The sequence below is a fragment of the Thermobia domestica genome, chromosome 1 (genome assembly GCF_964235325.1).
Source record: "Thermobia domestica chromosome 1, izTheDome1.hap1.1, whole genome shotgun sequence".
Classification (NCBI taxonomy): Eukaryota; Metazoa; Arthropoda; class Insecta; order Zygentoma; family Lepismatidae; genus Thermobia; species Thermobia domestica.
In genome coordinates, this window is record NC_137454.1 from 4179323 (window position 1) to 4199998 (window position 20676).

General features: G+C 36.8%; 1 protein-coding gene across 1 annotated transcript in view; it reads right to left on the reverse strand.

The window, feature by feature from the left end:
- The window catches only part of LOC145683160 (putative oxidoreductase YjmC), a 73840-nt gene that overhangs the window by 28117 nt on the left and 25047 nt on the right, over positions 1-20676 (reverse strand). The window contains exons 3-4 of the mRNA XM_081754526.1: positions 5133-5194; positions 1438-1491 (exon numbers count right to left, since the gene is read on the reverse strand). Coding sequence (XP_081610652.1) covers positions 1438-1491; positions 5133-5194 — 116 coding nt within the window. The remainder of the gene's footprint in view (positions 1-1437; positions 1492-5132; positions 5195-20676) is intronic.

Consider the following 20676-nt stretch of genomic DNA (forward strand, 5'->3'; position numbering starts at 1 on the left):
AAAATAACGGTTCACAAAATTATTTCTGAAAATTTGAACATGCGTGAAAAACAACGACGAGTTCACGTTTCCTGAAGCAGTTCGAAACTGAGTTTTCCTGTTCCCAAAGCTCAAGAGAAACCTGAAAAGTGACCGTTTTGATTATGTTCCCGCCATCCAACGGGCTGTCACAGAGACTCTGAAAGAGGTTACGGCAGGTGGCATCCATGGATCCTTTACTGCGTGAGAATCGCGTTGGCAGCGGTGTATCGATGCCCAAAAAGACTATTTTCAAGAATTTCAACAGTATGTAGGAAATGCTTTTTACCGGGCCCAGTCTCATTACTTTACTGACGACCAGTACTCTGTATCCCTCATTTGGATATTATTTTTCCTTATACATAAATAATATTGTAGAATATTAGAAGTCCTCTAAAAGTTTCATTGTGTTCATTAACGCCGAAAAGAAAAGAAAATCTTTAACAGTAATGTTAATTATAAAAAAAAAGTAACCTTTTTTTGCTGTTTTTCGCAAAACAAGCAAAATGTAGGTACTTCATTTCAAAATCATGTCTATTCAAATTTTGCATTATATACACTTAGAACATAAGTTATTTCAGTGGAATTCTATTCTTCATAAACCAGTTTAACCCTTTTAAATTACGGCTTTTTTTTAAAAAAAAAAGGTACATTCTAGACTTTCAGTCAAGCAGCTACAGCATCATCCCTATTGATTCTAGAATCATGGTTCGTACCTCATTCTCTTCAGAATAGAACAGACTTCAAACGGTATCATTCATATGTCTCCATCATATATCTGAGGTAGAAAAATCGAGGAAAAAGGGATTTTTTTGTTATAAAAGTTTCCTTTTTTTTTTTTTTACCTTTTTGTCCCTCTGGCCCCCTCCTGTTTTAACGCAGAGATCTGAAAAATATTAAGGAAGCACTGAACGTGTGTGCAAAATTTCAATCTTCTGGGTGCAAAAGTAAGCTCGCCAAAAAAATTATAATAACACTTAACAAAATAATAATAATAATAAGTAATGATATCATCAGACCCTCTCGACACAGAAAGACGTGAAAGCATATGTAAAGTGTTCTAGAACGCCTCCAGGTTTGATAAAACAAACGCCCCAAACAACGAAGTTAAAAGCTTTATTGGTAGCTTTTTAATCGAATAATGAAGATTGTACCCTATCACCTAAAGACAGGTAATATAATTTAAAAGGATTGACTTCCGAAATATTCACACCGTACTAAATGTCTTCATTAACATTAATCATGCAAGAAGTCTCCAATCTTTCATATCACGTCAAAATTTACAAACAACCGTCAAACTATTGGTCAAGCCTTATGTAAAGAAAGTTCTTTTTGGTAAAACACTCTCTACTCTGAAGATCTCATCTGAAAAAAAGAAATAAGCAAGAAAAAAAGAGTTTTATTGTGGTCCATACGTACCGACTTACTTCTTGTAGGACTCATGAGCGGGGAAGTGTTGGTAAAGGCCATGCCCTGGAAGAAAGAACAAAAACAATGAGTCGAGTAGGGAGATTACTTTACAACTTATCTCTTAACCAGTTTGAGTAATCATAGATAAATAATACGCGTGTCGTGTGCTAATACTTCAAATTAATAAGCTCACAAGAGAATATCTTGCTCCTATCGCCCCCCCTCCAAATTTTTGTCCTTATCAATGTTCTAGGGTTGATCATTGTCGTCTTTATTAAAGTTTTGTCACTTTTGTAAACACAATAGATGTGATTTCTTTTATCGTGCTTTTTTGGTTTCCTCCCAAGGCTTCTTTGTCCGTAGCTATTGTGTGTAGCGTACACATAGTCACTGTCTGATAAAAGTATTGCTGAATCCTCAGAAAATACATAATTATCAACCATAATTGACACTTAAAAGATGTTCTCAATTACAATTGCTTTATTGGATTTAAGGATAACCAGTTGTTTCCGCAACTCCTTAGCTTGCTCTACGTCAGTGGTTCTCAAACTTTCTGACAACGCGGACTCCCCTGTTTATTCAGAAAGCGATCTGCGGACCTCTTTGCAATGCTATCTGAAATTTCACATGGTATTAAAAAAATATACTAATTAGAATTACCACTGACAAGAAAAGATCAAGAAAAATAATGCAATAAGTAATTTATTCTAAAGATACATGAATGTTCCCTAGTGAGTGAAATTACAATTGAAAACACGGTAGCTTTCAAGACTGAAACTCAATGTCTGTCTGTCTTTCTTTCTTTTCTTTTTTCTTTTCTTTTTCTTTCATTTTCTTTCTTTCTTTTCTTTGTTTCTTTTCTTTTCTTTTTCTTTCTTTCTTTTCTTTTCTTTCTTTCTTTTCTTTCCTTTTTTTCTTTTCTTTCTTTTCTTGTCTTTCTTTTCTTTCTTAGGAAATCCACTTGATAAGCAGTGTTCGAAATGGGAAAAAAGCAGAGGCGATATGTTTTATTATGATTTTGAATCGACATACCAGGTATCTAAATGTTGAAATGCAGTGAGGGTATGTTGCATTTCTATCTACATAATGATTGAAAATCATTGGAGAGCTTCTCTGTAATAACGGAAGGGGGGAATATGCAGGGACTTTGGTCGCCCGCAAACAACTTTCTGAAAAAAAAAACATATCCCCTTATGTTGTATTATAGAGAATTATACACGAAAATGCTCAAAAACCGAATGAGGATATTAACAGTTTCCTATGGGAAAACTCCAGGTCACTCATCCAACTGTGGGGTATTCCAAATCCCCGGAAGACCCGCTCCCATAGCAGATAACCTATAAATCTGCCTATCCTCAAAACATGCCATTTATATGCATTAAGACAAGAATACTACACATTCGTAAGAAAGAAACAATTCAACATGGCGCATCAAAATATAAACTAAGTGAACTTCTTTAATGACACCTCATTTTAAAAACAAAAGGTAACGTCGGTGTTGTCAATTTAGAAATTATTTCTACATAAGAAATAAAATCTTTCAACGTGCAAAGCTATCCGTCAATTACTGTGTATAAAAATAGATTTGTTAAAGGTATTTAGCGTCTATTTTCCAGTGACGGTATGTTTTAATCATTGAAAAAACAGAGATGGTATGCCTTCATCGCTGAAAAACCAGAAGCGGTATGGCATACCACCGCATACCGTCTCACTTCGAACTCTGGTCACTAGTGTGAGGAATGAAATTCTTTCTGTTTTTCTCATAATTGCATTGAAATCCGGAATAAGTTTTGTCACCATCAATCTTAGGCAAGATTCCACATTAAGACGATTTCGCTTTAAGGTTTTAATACTGCAAAGAGCAGAAAAGGTCTGCTCACATAAGTAAGTGGTAAGGAAAGGCATCAAATGTTGCAATGCCTTTTTAGACAACTCTTTATACAACGCACACGCAACCAAAAGCTACAAAGTTCATTTTCTTTGATAACGTTTTTTCATGAGGTATCGCAGGATAATTCCAATAGCTGTTCTTGTTCTGTGTTAAGAGAGATTCATGCCTTGTATATAATGGATTTCTACATTAGTGAAAGAGTTTTCAATCCAACCCTTACCAGGTTATGGGACAGAAACATTCTCGAAAACTTGCAGCTAGTGCTCTCAAGTGTCTTACAAGTGTTTTGTGCATTTTGGCAGAGAGTTTTTCACTTGAAGAATCAATGTAATTCTTGAGCACTGGATATCATGAATAGTTATTGTTTTGTACTCGTACTCCCCATAGCTACAAAGTACTTCTTACATAACAGCTGTGAGTTCCTTTAGGATTCGCGGACCCCCTGACTAGGTCTCACGGACCCCACTTTGAGAACCAATGCTCTACGCCATACATTAAAATCATGTTACCTAGAAGATTAAATTCTTTACATTCAACTTCTTCTTTTTTTAAAAATTCCGTACCAACTTGCAGTTACACAAATATTACTGCTGAAGTCTAAGCATAGTTACGGTCCTTATTCTATTTTGAAATAAATTGAAACAGTGCACTTAAATTGCAATTAAGGGGGCGCGGTGGCTCAGTAGTAGAGCGTTCACCTCCGGTGCTTGGGGTCCCTGATTCGATCCCAGCTTGCGCCGTGTGGACTTTGTGGTGGACAAACACCGTGCTCGTGGGTTTTCCCGGGGTTCTCCCACTTTCTTCATTCCATCGTTTTCATTCATCTCTCATCATCACCGTCTCCTTTAGCCTAACCGGCATAACCGTGGGACGTAAAACTTAAATATTTCATTTCATTTTTCATTTTTAAATTGTAATTAAATCATCACAATAGCTTTAAATATACAAGCTGACTGCACGCTAGCTCCATCTATTGGAGTTAAGTGGGTAGACAGCGAACCTAGAGACATGCATTAGCGGAACTCTTAATTATTAGAAATACGAATCTTGCTATTCGGTATCTGTTTGTCAATGTATTTATTTATAATGTGTCATAAACTTAACAAACTAGGAGGTAGTAATGTTCAAATTAAGCTCCGTCTTGACCAGATAAGTTCATCTCGTGCCTTCTTTGCATGAACAGCGGGTTTCGAGTCTCGATAGGAGCTCCCATGCGTCATAAAGCCTCGTTATAAAATTTTAAGCTGAAAACGGGACAGGTTCGGGCCTTTTAAAAATCATGAGAAATGAGAAACAGATCAGTGCGCAAATTAGTTCCTGTTAATATTGGAATGATTTATATTGTAATATAACGTAATAAGCTATAAAATATAAACAGCATTTAAATTATAATATAGTAGGACATGATGCTGTCTGCAATTGCTCTTTTACCCTAGCTAAAATGAAGTTTGTTCAAAAAAAAAAAAAAAACCTGTTAAAATTTCTGCTCTCTTTCGAGCAGTACTGCGAACTCTAGACCATGTTGGGAATTTCGGTCCAATTTTTGCCTCTTTGTTATTATTAATTATTAATGTCTTTACAAGAAGTAAAGGTACTGGGTTTGTTATTTCTTCTTTCACTTGCATAGAACGGGACAAGTACTACTATTTTCCATTTACTGACGGAACGGCCGGGAAACGTCCCTAAAAGGAGACTGTCCCGGGCAAAACGGGACGTATGGTCGCTTTAATCATTCAGCAAACCAAAACGTTCTATTTAGCGGATATGCATTAAGAACTTGGTTGTTACGTATCAATAACTGAATCATACGTACAATTAGCCCACGGTCCATAGCCTGCATACTGTAGTATCCAGCAATTCCAAAATGGTTGCTTCCTGAAAGAGAATAATAATAGTAATAATTAAAAAAACTAAAATTCGTTATTCACATATTCTTGTGTTGCTTTGAAAATTAAATAAAAGAAAATAAGGACACATATTTTCAGGTTTCAACCTCTGATTTAATTCTCAAGGATAAGGAGGACAGCAGAGGCAAAATGCTATAGGCCAGTGGTTCTCAAACTTGTTGTTGCCGTGACCCACACTAAATATTAAAAAGTATTTTGTGACCCACCTGCTTTTATTCAAATACACAATGTCGTTCTACGCAATGGTGGTGTATTTCAAACCAATTAAATTTTGTAAATCATATTTCTAATTTTTCCATATAAAGGTAATACAGAGCTAACATTATTCCCAACGCAATGTCGTATCCCTTAACAGATTTTGACTCACCCATTCTCTTTCCATCAAAACCCAGCATCTCTATTGACTGTAGAACAGGGCAAGGCTCTGAGTAACCACTTATTCTTTACCTCATTAACAAACACTTCCAATTTTCATTTCCTGAAACTTACTTTACAACATATGTTTCTACCTCAAATAAAATTTTCATAATTAAAAGGAAAAACTTCTCGCGACCCACCAAAAAACTGGTCCACGACGCACCAATGGGTCGCGACCCACACTTTGAGAAACACTGATGTTGACAAATTTATATCGCAACGTGATCATGCAGTGAAGGGGACACTAAAAAAGAAAATATAAGCTGTTTCGTACTCTTTAAGGATTATAAACGCAGAGAAAAGTTTGTACTACGGGTGTTTAAAACAAATGATTAAAACTTATTTTAAAAGAATTGATTTTGTTTAAAACAAATTTTATATACGTTTTAAACATTTTGCTTTAAACACATGTATTTTTAAAGCTTGTTTTAAACATATTTTTATTTTTATTTTCTTTTTGTAAAAAAAAATCTGCCAGAGGAAAAGAAAAATACCAAAAAGTGCTCCCCATTCAAAAGACTACTTTCTTCCCATGTGAATGTTTTGATTTCTCATGGCTACAGCAGGTCAATGTGGTGATCTTCAATTTATTTTGTCTTTTTCTCCCTTGTCTTTAGTGTTTATCATATTATTCAAATGCTTAGCAGTTAACTCGTGAGACATTGTCGTAGTCGAAGGTTGGACCATTTGTAGTAACTGATATTTAAAAATAAATAAAAAAAAATATCTTGGCAAGATGTTTTTGTATTGTATTAGGGAAACAAACAGAGTTATTTGCTAAATTACGGTTCTTAAATTAAAATATCGCAGACATTCGTTCATACAGGGGTGGATCCATGGGGGGGGGGCAATCGCCCCCCCCAGAAGACGAAATTTTCTTATTTTTTATATATAAATAAAACCCATCCTAAAGTTTGGAGCCCTTAAAAGTAGCAGTATGATAACCCACCGCCCCCCCCCCCAGAAGTCGGTCCTGGATCCGCCCCTGCGTTCATACAATACATATTGGTTCTCACAGTCTCCGTATAACTTGGAATCGTTTAACACGAGTTTTACGGGAAGAAAAAACGCCATCATTTTAAACAAATTTGTTAAAGTAACTCAAACTCCATCAGATCCATACGAGCTCGTTGCAAAACGTGTAAGAAAGAAATGGTTGGTTTAATTCTAAGAATGAAGAATCATTATGAAAAATGCAATGTTGTGAAAATCTGGAAACCCAGCAGATGGTAGAAGTGTTGATCCGAAAAATGTTTCTGATGATTCTAACGTCAGTGATGTGGTTGAGATGCAACTGGGAACTTCAGGTAATAATTAATTTTATATCACCAATTTCTTTTTCATTATATTACTAACTAAACCTGCACTATTCACATAGCTCACAGTTCTAATATGAGCGTGATTCTTCTTCCCACTTCTCACTATATCTGTGAAAGTCCCTTTACGGACACAAGTAAAGGACAAGAAGTCTCTTAAAGGGAGTAAATTGCTTTAAACACATAAATGTAGTATTTTAATATATAGAATGTTGGGGTGAGTTTGTGGCAATGATACCAAATACAATTTTTTTTTCTTATATTTCCATATCCGGATAGCCTCATTGTAGGTCCACAAACCTTCGAAGTTGCTTACAATAAGTTCTATCAGTAGCGTAGCCAGGATATGTGTTTAGGGGGAACAAGTGCTGTTATAGGTACATATACAAAAATTACAAACAAAAAATATATAAACATAAAAATATATTAAAAAAATTACAAACATCAAAGTACCAAAGTACTTTGTCGGACCTCTTTGGGGGTGGTCCAGCCCCTCTGGGCTCCTCCTTCTCTACGCCACTGGGTTCTATCATTCAGAATAAAGCAAAGTGACTCAAATATCCGTTAACACGCTATACCTAGGTACATAACTCCTCTACTGGTTGCCTTTCACAAAGGTATCAATCTTAACATCCTAGTGGCAATATTAAACTAATAGGGTCAAAACGACGTGACGCCTAAAATAAGGAATAGAAAAATAAAGACTTTTTTTTTTAATTTGAATGAAAACTGCCAAATCTACATATAATTTGGACTCGAACAGCGAAAACTCATGTTTCTAGCACTTGTGGTTGACATTTCATTATCGAAAGGATTGGCCACAAACATATAAATTTTTCTTGACTACAAACACATAAAACATGCATTTTAATATGCACTGTAGAAGAAAACTTTATGTTGTCCCCCTCCCCGACCTTCATCCTAGTGCGGGTCTATGAAAACTGAAAGAAATGCCTTGCATTATGTAACACGAAACGCAAGCTTAGTCCCTAAGGGCAAATAAACAAACTTTCACAAGCAGTAACTTTGAAATGACTTGTTTTAGGGCTAAAATAACCGCAGAAGCGTATTTCTGGTAAAACTCTAGCCTTAAATTATGTAACATGGCTCCCTTTGTATTTGAAATTTCGAAGACCAATCAAAGATGGCAGCTATAATGCCCGATAGCACCATCTGATATGTCAGACCACTACGAAGTTTGATCATTCTCCCAGAACCCGTTCTCAACACACAAGGGTAGTGAGGACTTTTGTTTCACCATGTATATTGAAAGATTGAAGTACTTATGAGAGTCACTACCAAGAGAGTGTAATAAAAGGGGTCGTGATATGAAATAAGTTCAGAGTTACTAATCTATACTCAGTGGCGAAGCGTAATCCCACGAGTAGGGTAAGCCCGACAAACTACTAACACAAATGACATTTAATGACATTTGATGCATAAAATGTTAAAATGATAGTCAAAATTCTATTTTCCTTATTGAATTAAACATAAGAAACTACAAAATGTCTTTATTTTAAAGAACTTTCTTAGCTGTATTTCTGACATTGTTTAGAGCTGAATTTATGTGCATGTATACCTGTACATAGTAGTTTTATTTTGTTGTTTAATTTAACAAGAAAGAATTAATATAAAGCAAAAGTAAACAGAAAGCAGTTTATTATTATTATTATTATTATTATTATTATTATTATTATTATTATTATTATTAGTAGTAGTAGTAGTAGTAGTAGTAGTAGTAGTAGTAGTAGTAGTAGTAGTAGTAGTAGTAGTACTCAACAAATATTTGCATGAGGAAAACACGCAACATGTATTAATGGAATATTCCCATTTAGCTCCACTACAAATATTTTGAAGTGCAGTTCATACTTTCTTCTGCCTGGGATTTGCAGGGGGGATAAGGGGAATTTCCTCCTTATTTGCTGTTTTCATTTCCTGTATACAGTAGAGCGTCGATTATCCGAAGTAATTGGGGGACATGGGTGTTCGGAAAACTGGTTTGTTCGGATAATCGAACTGTACTGTACTGTACTGGACTGTACTTCTACAGCCAGTGCCAAAGCGACAGAAGTGTGCTGATTGTTGAAACACAGCGACTGGCGGCTTGGCCGGTCAGCAGCGCCTTATGAAGGCCCCATTAGAAGCAATGTTCCGCCAGCGGTGGCTCAGTGCGGCGAATACTGTGGGAAACTTGGTTTGGGAGTGAGGGGGATGATGGACGGTAGGGTGGGAGAGTAACAGGTGCGAGCGAGTACACAGTTCGGTTAAGCGGTCGTTCGGTTAACCGACGTTCGGATAATCGACGCTCTACTGTATTTGAAAATGGATGGAAAGAAAAAGAAAATACATTCTTACAGTTAACTGTCAAATTTCTTAGATAAAGTTAATGCTCAGACGCTTGTATTTGAATCAGCGCAAGATATTTAATATTGTATTCTATAGAGTGGCATATTTAAGGGGGTGGCTTCCGGGCTTAAGGACTCACAGAAATTTTATCGCAACTTTTTATTGTTTTATATAGATTACAGAATTTTCACATTTCCAGGAATAAAGTTAGCAGAGGCCCCCGAAACAAAATCGTAAATACTCCACTGATTCTATGAAATGGAAAGCTCAACTAAAATTACACACAAATATAATTATTTTATCCTATACGGTAGCGTTTGGTAAATTTATACACATGTTTAATGTATCAGAATTATATTCTATATGCTATTATGGACCAGGCCCTATATACGTAAATTAAACAAGTTATCACTAACAGAAATACATAATTCTACACAGAAACTTCTTACTCTGTGTTAAAGAAGTCATTTTATAACATATTAGCACGGAAAGATGCCTTCAACGTTAAAATTAAACTCCCAGAGGCGACCGTTCGCACCTTCCTAAAAATGCGTGCAATCAAAAGCGAAAATAACTTCGCTCCCTGAGCAGCATAGCCCATAAGCCTGTCTAGCGAGTTAGTGAGGCTCAGACTGAAGGAACTCCGAATGTTTGCAACCTACTTTTTTGTTACCGAAAAAACCGAAATGTAGAAGTAATGACGTTATTTTATAATAAACTAAATATAAAGAAAATATATGGTAGAAAACAGGGTAGGCCCGGCCTCAGAGCCTCATAGTACGTTTCGCCACTGTCTATACTGAAATATTCTGTACCCAACAGAGTGTAGTCTTAACCATAACAAAATGAATGAAAGGTCGGTTGCAAGTAAAGTACAAAAAATCCTAACAAATAATTTATTACACGATTTTGAAATATATGTTTAAAATCAAGTGTTAAACTGTTCAAAATGTTTAAAACATGTTTTTTCGTGTGTATTTTAAAACATGTTTAAAACATTTTGAACAACTTTTTCATGTTTTAAGCAATGTTTTGTTCTTTTCTTTCTTTTTTTTTTTAAAAAAAATACTTTTTTCAACCCTGGTATATACTCAAACGAGATGAGAATATTAAATGTTCCTCACTGCTTACACGAATGAATCGTCCCTGGGTTTGAGTGGGAGAGGGGAGCAGGAGAAGTGGGAAAAACCTTAGGGAAATGGATAAAAATAATACTGTGTGAGATAATGTTTCTGTATAGTTCGGCTTTCCAGTTGTTTAAGTCAATCACAAGAGCGAGTGTAGTTCCTTGTGGAAAGTGAAAATGGTTTATTATCAGGGTATTTGTTTTCCGCAAAGTGGAATATAGTGTATGAAATTAAGTGATATCGTACAGCCATGAATATTCTCTTTCATTCTCTTTGATATTGCAGCGTTTTTATCTTAAAATACGATATTAGGCAGCCTAGAGACTATTTTCTGTTACAAAGTGTACACAAATAGGAAAAATAGAGGCATAACTATGGTAATGCCAAGCATTAATTTTAAAAAACTAGAAAAATATACTTGTTAAATTGTGAAATAATATGAATTCCGAAAGGAAGATTTTTGGTGTTTGGTGAAGGAAGTTAGAAAAGATCTAAGCACGGGCGTCCCTGCCGGGGGGACAGGGGGACGCGTCCTCCCAAATATTTTGAGTACGAGATAAATGGATCAATGCTGAAAGTATTTAGATCTATATAGAAGAAGTAAAAACATAGGCAGAATAAACGTAGGTTGATGTGATAAAATGTACGCCTGAAGCGTGGCGCTTTCAATGATTTTTTTTCTTTTTTAAAAAGTTACACTTCTTGGTTAGTTAAAGTAGTCTTGGCTGAAAGGTACGCACTTTTTTTTTTCATTGTTTAACCAGCAACAATTGGATTCCATGACGAAGAAAGACTGGAGAAGGGAAGGAAAAGATGTATAGAAAGTTGATCTGCGAATTAAGAAGAGAAATCTATACAAAAAACAGGGAAATATTCAATAGAAGCGACGGTATCAGGAGGAATTAAAAAGGATATAAAAATATGAATAATGTATATGAAGGTAAATTTCATTTATATAGAAGGAACAAGGGAGAATATAGAAACTATATATAGATATGAGTTTAAATGAGCGAATTATCACTTGAGGAAGATGGAAAGAATACACTGAGGAGCCGAGTGATAGAACGAATAAACTGTACATTTTAGATATTAAAACGGGAAATGAAGTAAACGAGGATGGTTCATTGGACAAGTTCAAAAACATACAGCAAAATGAAGAACAAAAAGGTAGATAATATATCTTTTGAGTTTATTAAAAAAACAGAGGAAGATGGAAGATCTAAAATTCGAAATTTGCAATCAAATCAAGAGTGTCATTGTAAGACTTGTTTCAGAGTTAAGACTTGCTGGCTAAAAATCGAAATATATATGAGGACTATAAAACTAGACTCTCCAAATGCGATAAGAACACTTGACTGTGAGTAGGAAGTCATAGGTAGGAACGTCAAGGTAAAGAAATTATCCAAGAATCATTTTATATATAAACTAAATCTTTCTCTCTTTTGGAGTGAACGGTGAAGGTAGTGATGGAAGATCCCCTACTAGTGATGGAAGAAAATTATGAAGAATTGTGTTGGTAAAGCTAGAAAGAGGGGATCCCATTATTAAAGTAGATTCCAGTTGACACATAATTTTGGCGTAACTTTAGTTGGGGTCTATTGGTATTCTAGTCCTCCCCGTCGAACCCAATTTTAACATGCCAGAGATGCCTATGGATCTAAGGATATTATATTATCCTTTAATAGTTACCAGGGATATCAAATGTATTTCTATCTTGGCCAGCCTTGTTTGTCAACCAGTTTCCATGATATCATCGAAATCGAGCAGCTGCCCACAACACGAGAAAAGTTAGAACTTACACGACGTGAGAGCTCTTCCAATTATAACGCATACTTTCGTAACGAAGCCATCATTTTTACGGCTTCTTCAAGAAGGTTTCATTTATTTATTTATCTATTTTTAATGTCCAGGCGAGAAAAATTAAAATGTGAAGGTACTCGATTACGACACTATTTTGGGATATATATATATATATATATATATATATATATATATATATATATATATATATATATATATATATATATATATATATATATATCCCAAAATAGTGTCTATATATATACACTAGTGATTTTATTTTGTAATTTAACGTAGTGTTAAGTAACTTAAGCATTTGCCAGCGAAAAAAAATGAAATGAAAGCTTTATGTTCTACGGTTATGCTGGCTAGGCTAAAGGAGTCGGTGATGGTGAGAAATGAAGGAAATGGTGGAATGAAGAAAGTGGGAGGGAAGGTGAGAACCCCGAGAAAATTCAGGCACACGGTGTTTGTCCAACACTTGGCGCGAGCTAGGATAGAATAAGGACCCCATGCCAAGGTTTTGCCAAAGAAAGTATGCCTGAAAAAACACTGTTTTTGAGAGAAGACAGTCTCAACTTTTGTCGTAGGCAACTCTAAGTGTGGATATGGCAAGAATGTGATGACTGATGCTTTTGGCAGTGCACAGCAAATTGACAGCTTTCTTTTTTTCTTTTTTTTTTTTTTTTTTTTTTTGAGAAAATACTGGACTCTGAAAAAAAAGCAACTTAGGATGTCACGGGCGTCTCTGTCGGAGGGGACGAGGTGGACACGTCCGCTCCAATACTTTGTAGTAAAAAATGTTCAATATTTTATTCTAATTTAATTATTTACTAACGATAGAATAACATAAATAATATTTTTTCTTATTTTGGAATATAATATACAGGTTGTGAAACGATTATTACAGAGTTCTTGATACACCTCAGGGAATCTGTGAAGGTAGGCAGAAGGGTAAAAATGATTCGAAGATAATAAACAGGAAATATCCTTTAAATCAATTTCTTTGATTTCCCCCCCCCCCCAAATTTTACATGTCAGAGACGCCAGTGATCTTTCTATTTCCGATGGCCAAAGACACTTGAAAAAATACATGCAAGACGTTCCTTAAACTTCCTTCACTCTAACTGGTTGACGTAATATGTAGCGTACGCTTCACAAGGTCATACTAAACAAGATACGTATATTCGTAATAATCAAATGATAACTTCGCCATTATATGCCAAGTAATTACTGCCAATAGAGGCTCAGCAAACAAATCTGTACACAAAGATATTTCTAACTGGTCCTTGACATTGATAACTTCTATAGAAGGGAATCGCTGAGAACATGCAATGGTTAACAACAGCGTTACACAACTACAATTAGTGTTACGTCACTGTTAGGAATCTATAGGTTACATTGGGGGAAATACAAACAATACGTCACCGATGTATTCTTTTACACTTAAATAAATAATGTATTCTATCTAGCTGAATAAAAAGCATAATTTATTACTCGGAAGGAACCACTCATTTTTAGTCATAAAAATTTTTCTCGAAAACTATGCATGAGAATTTAGAATCTATCATATCGATTTGTTTAGCTCCATATGTCATGATTGGAGCAACTGATGTTTGGACAAAATGCAGCAGAAATTAAACTTTACGAGCAGTGTTTCTTTCAGAAAAAATGTTCTGGAAGGGAAACACTTAGTATTCGGAGGGGTACATATTATTTTCACATGCTACTATTCTATTTATTATTATATTAGAGACTTATTATTTTAATCTCAGGGGGACACTCTTAGAGATCCGGGGGAGGGCAATACCTCTCCTAAAATATGTTTGGAAGAAACACTTGTTTACGAGTGAATCCAAATTTTGGGTTAGATCTCATTCACCATACTGCGTACTATCCAGTGCTTCTTCCACACATATTTTTGGAGGGCACTGCTCCCGGTGTTCTGATAGTGCTCCCTGGAGGAGACCAAAATAATGCATCTATAATATAATAATAAATTCAATAGTACTGTCTAAAGTAATATGTGCCCCTCCGAGTACTACGTGTGTCCCACCCACCGAGGCGTGGGAGACCCGGGTTCGATTCCCGGCGGGAGCTCATGTGGTTCGGATGCCACGTTAATCAGTAGGTCCACGTTTCATATAGTCTCGCTGCTGAACGGGACTTTAAACCCAAAATCAACTCAACTCAACCCCCTCCCCACCAAACATTTTTGTCTACTGGCACTATCGTCTTGCTCCTATCGTAATGAAAAACTTTGGTGAGGACATACCTGTACATCAGAATCCAATTTTGTAACATCAAAACTAGTATCGGTCATGTGTAAGGTTAAGGTCAAAGCTGCCTAATAGGCAATTGCTTGAGAAACCAGAAACGATAACACAACTCTTCAGTCCGCTGGAATTGTGAAATCAGTTGAATTTCTTTGCAGAAGCATTAGGTAATGGAAGAGCATTGACCTGATCCAGCACAAGAGTTCTATTTTCCCTTTCATTGGGAAATATTTTTGGTTCCTTCCACATATTGCGACAGAAATTGCATTCTTCTCCGTTTTCTACAGATGGGCTCACAAGACGATGTCAGGTAAAATTCCATCAAAGCTATAGCAAGGTTCGTCGTGAAGTAGTTTTTCTTTTTTTTTTTTTTTCCTTTTTACAATGAACAGCTTCTTGTTTCAACTTGGTTCACAAAATGAAGTTAATAAACGACGAACGAACTATTCACTAACTCTGTGACTATGCCACACAAATAAATTTGAATGGTATTTATTTTCTGCTTTCCATGCATGATTATCATCAACAACAACAATCTGCCACTATAGCACGGCCAACAAGAGATGGTCTCTGACGTTTCTTACCACATGCGGTGGGACATTGCAGCCCCTACTTTGATAACAGTGTTACCAACCACGATCACTCTGTCTTATACCATTAATTAAATTGCCACTACAGTTGCACCGAATAAAACCTTGACACGCGAGTAGTGGCAATGTCACTGCGAGCTGTCAGAGACGTTCTCTTACTGGACGCACTTTAGTGGTATGCCACTTGCTGCAGCGGAGCCGATTTCTGTGCAACTTTGGAGGACGTTCAGAAACATATGTTTCGTTGTCAGATATCAGGATTACCAGTGATAATTTTAATACAAATTAAAATGAGCTTTGTTTCTGCGAAATACAATAGTTAAGAACGTAGTCGTTAACAAGACTTCTGCAGGCAATACACAATTTAAATTGTTTTTTTTTTTTTTAATCTTTTAATTTAACGTCGCATGATTATCTCTGTCAGGCTAAGGGAGACAGAGATAGTTATGACAAGTGAATGATGATGGAAGAATCGGTGGAATGAGAATCTAGGAGGAAACAAGAGTACCCCGAGAAAACTCATGAATATAATGTTATCCACCACAAACTTATTTGAGCGTGGATCGAAACAGGGATCCCCAGGTTTGTATTTAGGCAGAATTTAGGGGGCGGCAAAATTTTGGAATTGTTTTTAAAGATTCACAATAAAGTATATAATTGCTAGTAATATTTAAAACTAGCAATCCGTAGAGTCTCGCGCAGTCGCGAGACAATTTGTTAATCTGTTTAATTCGCTCTAATTACAGTAGTTACTAATTAACTAGCTTATCTGATTATTTTTAAAAAGTCATTTTCTCCCACCCGACCCCAAGGGATGAGGATGAACTTGAACATCAAGAAAACTGATACTGTTAAACGCAGTGACTTCGAAAACTATGAATTCAACACTAATATCTGTCGTGTTCAATTACTTTTAAAATCTCGCCCCCCCCCCCCTGGGAAGTGGAGTATGACCTTGAAGTTGAATTGGATTAAAATTGTCACTATTCATCTCAGCGACCCCAAAAACTGTGAATTCAACTCTCTAATACTGGTCGTTTCCGGGATTGGGGGGGGGGGCGGAAAGTTTTGTGCTGAGGGCGGCAAATTATTTAGAGCACAGGGGCGCACAATATATAAATACGGGCTTGGGGATCCCACGCACCAGAGGTAAGCGCTCTAACATTGAGCCACCTTGTCCCTCATTACAAAACTTAACATACATCTATCTGTGTAACGTAAAATAAGTTTAATTATTTTTAATTTTTATTAAAGCAAGCTCTGGGGGACGGATACTTCTGCCCTGCCCCAGGATCGGTGCTCGAATTCATACAAACTCAGAAGCTTCCATAGGGCCTATAGCAGAGTTTTCAGCTAACCCACTTTTAACACAGTAGCGTCATTTCAGATTTGGTTTGGGGGGGCAAGACCCCTTGATATAAGTAAAATTTCGCGTTTGTCACTGACTTACTACTATTATATTGATAAAATCTATAAAAATCTCAAAATCAGTAGGGGGCAAATGAACCCCCTGCCCCCTAAATGACGCCTCTGTTTTAACAGTGTTCATCAATTGAAACATTTTTCTGCAACCCCTCTTTTTCTTTCTACGTACTTTGTATTATGTCCCTCATTCCCTCTCAATCAATGTTCAAAAACGTTTTTCTTTCCCTGTTTAATCACAGGTGAACCATTACGTAACTCCGCCAACACTTCTGATTTATTTCCGGTAGGTTTGAAAGAAATGTGCTACATATGCAACTTTGAATGGTTGAATTGATGTAGAGTTTAACAGCGAGACTATATGTGAGACGTGAATCTAAAACTCAACATGGAATCCCAATCTCACGAGCTCCCAAAAGGAATCGAACCCAGATCTCCCGCGCTGAAGACATATACGCTAACCATTTAACCACGAGGCAGCTAATGGTTACGTTGTGGGGTGACCCATAAATATTATAATAAAATATATAATTGTAATTTTTTCCATACAATTTCCAAAACAACAAATTTTAATCAATAAGAAGATTAAAAATAAAGAATGGTATTGCACGAAAATAAATGTAAAGGATTTACCGGTCGGTGCTTTTCTTTGCTAGAAGCCATACTGTTTCGAACCGAAAATGTAACTCTTGCTAAACGACACTTCCCTCGTCAGCGAAAGAGACGCACTTAAGTGAATGAATAAAGCAGATCAAATATTTACTTTGAAGTAATACTGTTCTGCAGGATAATGGGAATGGCTTTTATTGGAAATCAAATTCGATACACACAGAGAAACAAAAGAAACCTGCTAATGATTCGTACTTTAACCAAAATAACTTCTCTCTTGTGACAACTCACATGCTCTTTGGTTTATTCAAAGTGGCTATGCACGAACGGTAAAAAGGCTATTCCTGATGATAATGGTGAAGCGAATGGGATGAGACATGTTTACTAACCTGAATTCACCATTCTCATGAATAAGTCTCTCTTCCTCAAACTTTCTCCTCATAAAGCTCTATAATGTTCATTTTTTTTTTTCTATTTTGACAAACTACCAAAGCCAAAAGCATCATCTGAGGACGTGCAGAACGTAAGTGTAGGAGGGCAACAAGAATACTACAATTAATCGGCGAGTACCAAGCGAACGTTCTAGATCAGTGATCCCAAACTGTCGATCACGAGCTTGGCCTACTATACATATACCAAATTGACTTGATCCCTGGTCTTTCGTTGCAAGCACTGCTATCGGCTGAAGGAATTCCACTCGCTTTCTCTCGCTTAGCAACAGCTGAACCCTTATTGGCTCAGCACGAGGGTGTGTGAGGGGGTGAGCTTTAGTTCGCATTTTTGCCATGGCTCAAGACATTTTGGTAGCACAATAGTAGCTCGCAAGGACATTTTCGGCAGATCGCGTTAGCAAATTCGGTGGATTGCATTTTCGGTAGATGGTGATAGGCAATCAGGGCCGTGCCTTGAGGGCGGGGCGAGCGGGGCAACGGCCCCGGGCGCCGAAGTAAGGGGGCGAAAAGTTCGGGAGAAAAAATATAGAAAAAATTGTTTGTAATATATGTATGGGGACGCCGTCGTATACTCTCGCCCCGGGCGCTGATTTTCCACGGCACGGCCCTGTAGGCAATAAACAAATGTAAGATATTTAAATAAAAGTTGGTAGTTCTTTCGGTTGCTTGCCCAAAGTAGGATTCAAAAACGATACGGTAGATTACAAGCTTTATAAGTTTGGCGACCACTGTACTAGATGGTAGAACGTAAACTTCGACCAAGTCACCTGCCAGCCACGCCATATCAAAACTGCTTCTCGCTCCTTCTCCATTATCGCTTTTTCATTACGGCTATAGTTTTTAAACAGGAAATCCTACATTTTCTCCACTTCCGGTTTAAAGAAAGGGATAGAAGTGGAGATTAAACTTATTGTTGGGACGGTTACGATCAGGATTATTAATTAGATTTGTGGACTTTCGACATCTGTGTCAATTACCCAATCAGAAAATGAAATGAAATATTTTAGTTGTACGGCCACTGTTATGCCGGTTAGGCTAAAGGAGACAGTGATGATGAGAAATGAATGCAATGGTGGAATGAAGAAAATGAGAGGAAACGGGAGAACCCCGAGAAAACCCACGAGCACGGTGCTTGTTCACCACAAAGTCCACACGGCGCGAGCTGCGATCGAATTTCAGATTTATCGTCAAGTAAAATCGCTTCTTTGAAATACTGTCCCTTAACGATACGTGACACGGAAGGAACATTTTCGATGTACAGTAATGTTTTGACTGATAAATGCAGGTTTTTGCGAGAAAACACCGAAAACTACTTAGTTGTGTATTATAACATGAATGCATCATAGTTATACACTAGGTATATGTAGTTCAAGTAATACAACTTTTTTCTCTAAAGTAATAAAATTCCTCATTTAACTTTAGCTTTTGATAAGTGCATATATGCATATTTTCGTGATTTTTAGCGCATACTTGCATGCATATTTTGCCGTTTTTAGTGCATATCAATCCGAAGTCTAGTGATCACACAGGAAAGGGAAGGAAGGACGAGGCGTAGGGCCCCCATATTAGGTATCATCCCGGCATTTGTCTGGTGTGAATGAGGGAAACCTTACTCAGGATCGCTGTCCTGAAAAAAAGTTTAACACCTTTTCGATAGTGTCCCCACCGGGAATCAAACCCCAGACCGCTCGCACCAAAGGCGACAGCGTTAGCGACTATGATACGCTAGATTCCTATCACTTCCAGTTTTAGCATACACTTAAGGATAAAAATAGAACCTATTCTTGAGGCGCTAAATTGACTCCAAAAAGCAGGTTCTCGCTACCTTTTACTGTTTTGTGTTCTGATATCTGTCAACAGACAGACGAACGGACAAAGCCGTTCTATAAGATTTGCCATATATAAGCGTTTATCCACAGCATAGTTTCAAAAATAGTAAGACATAGCGAGAAATTGTTTTTCACATGATTTCAATGTCCGAAAAACAGATTCTATGTGTTATCTCATTCTTTTATTGCAATCGGAAGTTATAGACCTTGCGCTTCCGGCTTCATACTTTTGAAGTCTACAATATAAAATGAACCCTACTTGTTGAGATAATATATATATATATATATATATATATATATATATATATATATATATATATATATATTAACGTGGGTTCCTGTCACCACGGCATGGCGCGTCCTCAGGTTGCGGATCGAGGAGAAGGCCTCTAGATATAGAGGTTAGCTGCGAATATACTGAATAAGCAGTCGCGGACAGACGACTAGGAGTGGTCCTCCAGCTTGGGGGTTTGGGTAAGGCTAACACCCTCATCCTGTAAAAAAAAAGGTACTTGTTCAGAAACATTCACAAAAGCCTCGGACAAGGACTGATAACTTGGCACGACATCAGCAAAAGAAAATGGACATGAGATTTGGAACATGGAATATTAGAAGTCTTTATAGGGCAGGCGCGTTAAAATCTGTAACGAGTGAGTTAGAGAAATACAGGATGGACTTAGTAGGAGTTCAGGAAGTTAGGTGGGAAGGAAATGGATCTGAGAATTCCGGAAATTTTACGTTCTTTTACGGGGAAGGAAATAAAAACCACCAGTTAGGAACAGGGTTTTTCGTTCACAAACGAATATTACCAGCAATTAAACGGGTTGAATTTGTTACTGACAGACTTTTTCTTTTATTACTCTTAAGGGACGGTGGTGTGATATTATTGTTTTAAATGTACATGCTCCAACTGAAGATAAGGGTGACGATATAAAAGATAGTTTTTACGAAGAAGTGGAACGGATATTTGACCAACTCCCGCGATACCATATGAAGATTCTATTAGGGGATTTCAATGCGAAGGTAGGACGAGAGGATATTTTCAAACCGATTATAGGGAACGAAAGTTTGCATAAGGAAAGTAATGACAACGGTGTTAGACTCGTGAACTTTGCAACATCCAAAAACCTAATCGTGAAGAGTACAAAATTCCCACATCGCGACGTTCATAAATACACTTGGACATCACCAGACGGAAAAACACATAATCAAATTGATCACGTTTTAGTAGATAGAAGAAGACAATCTAGCATAATTGACGTCCGG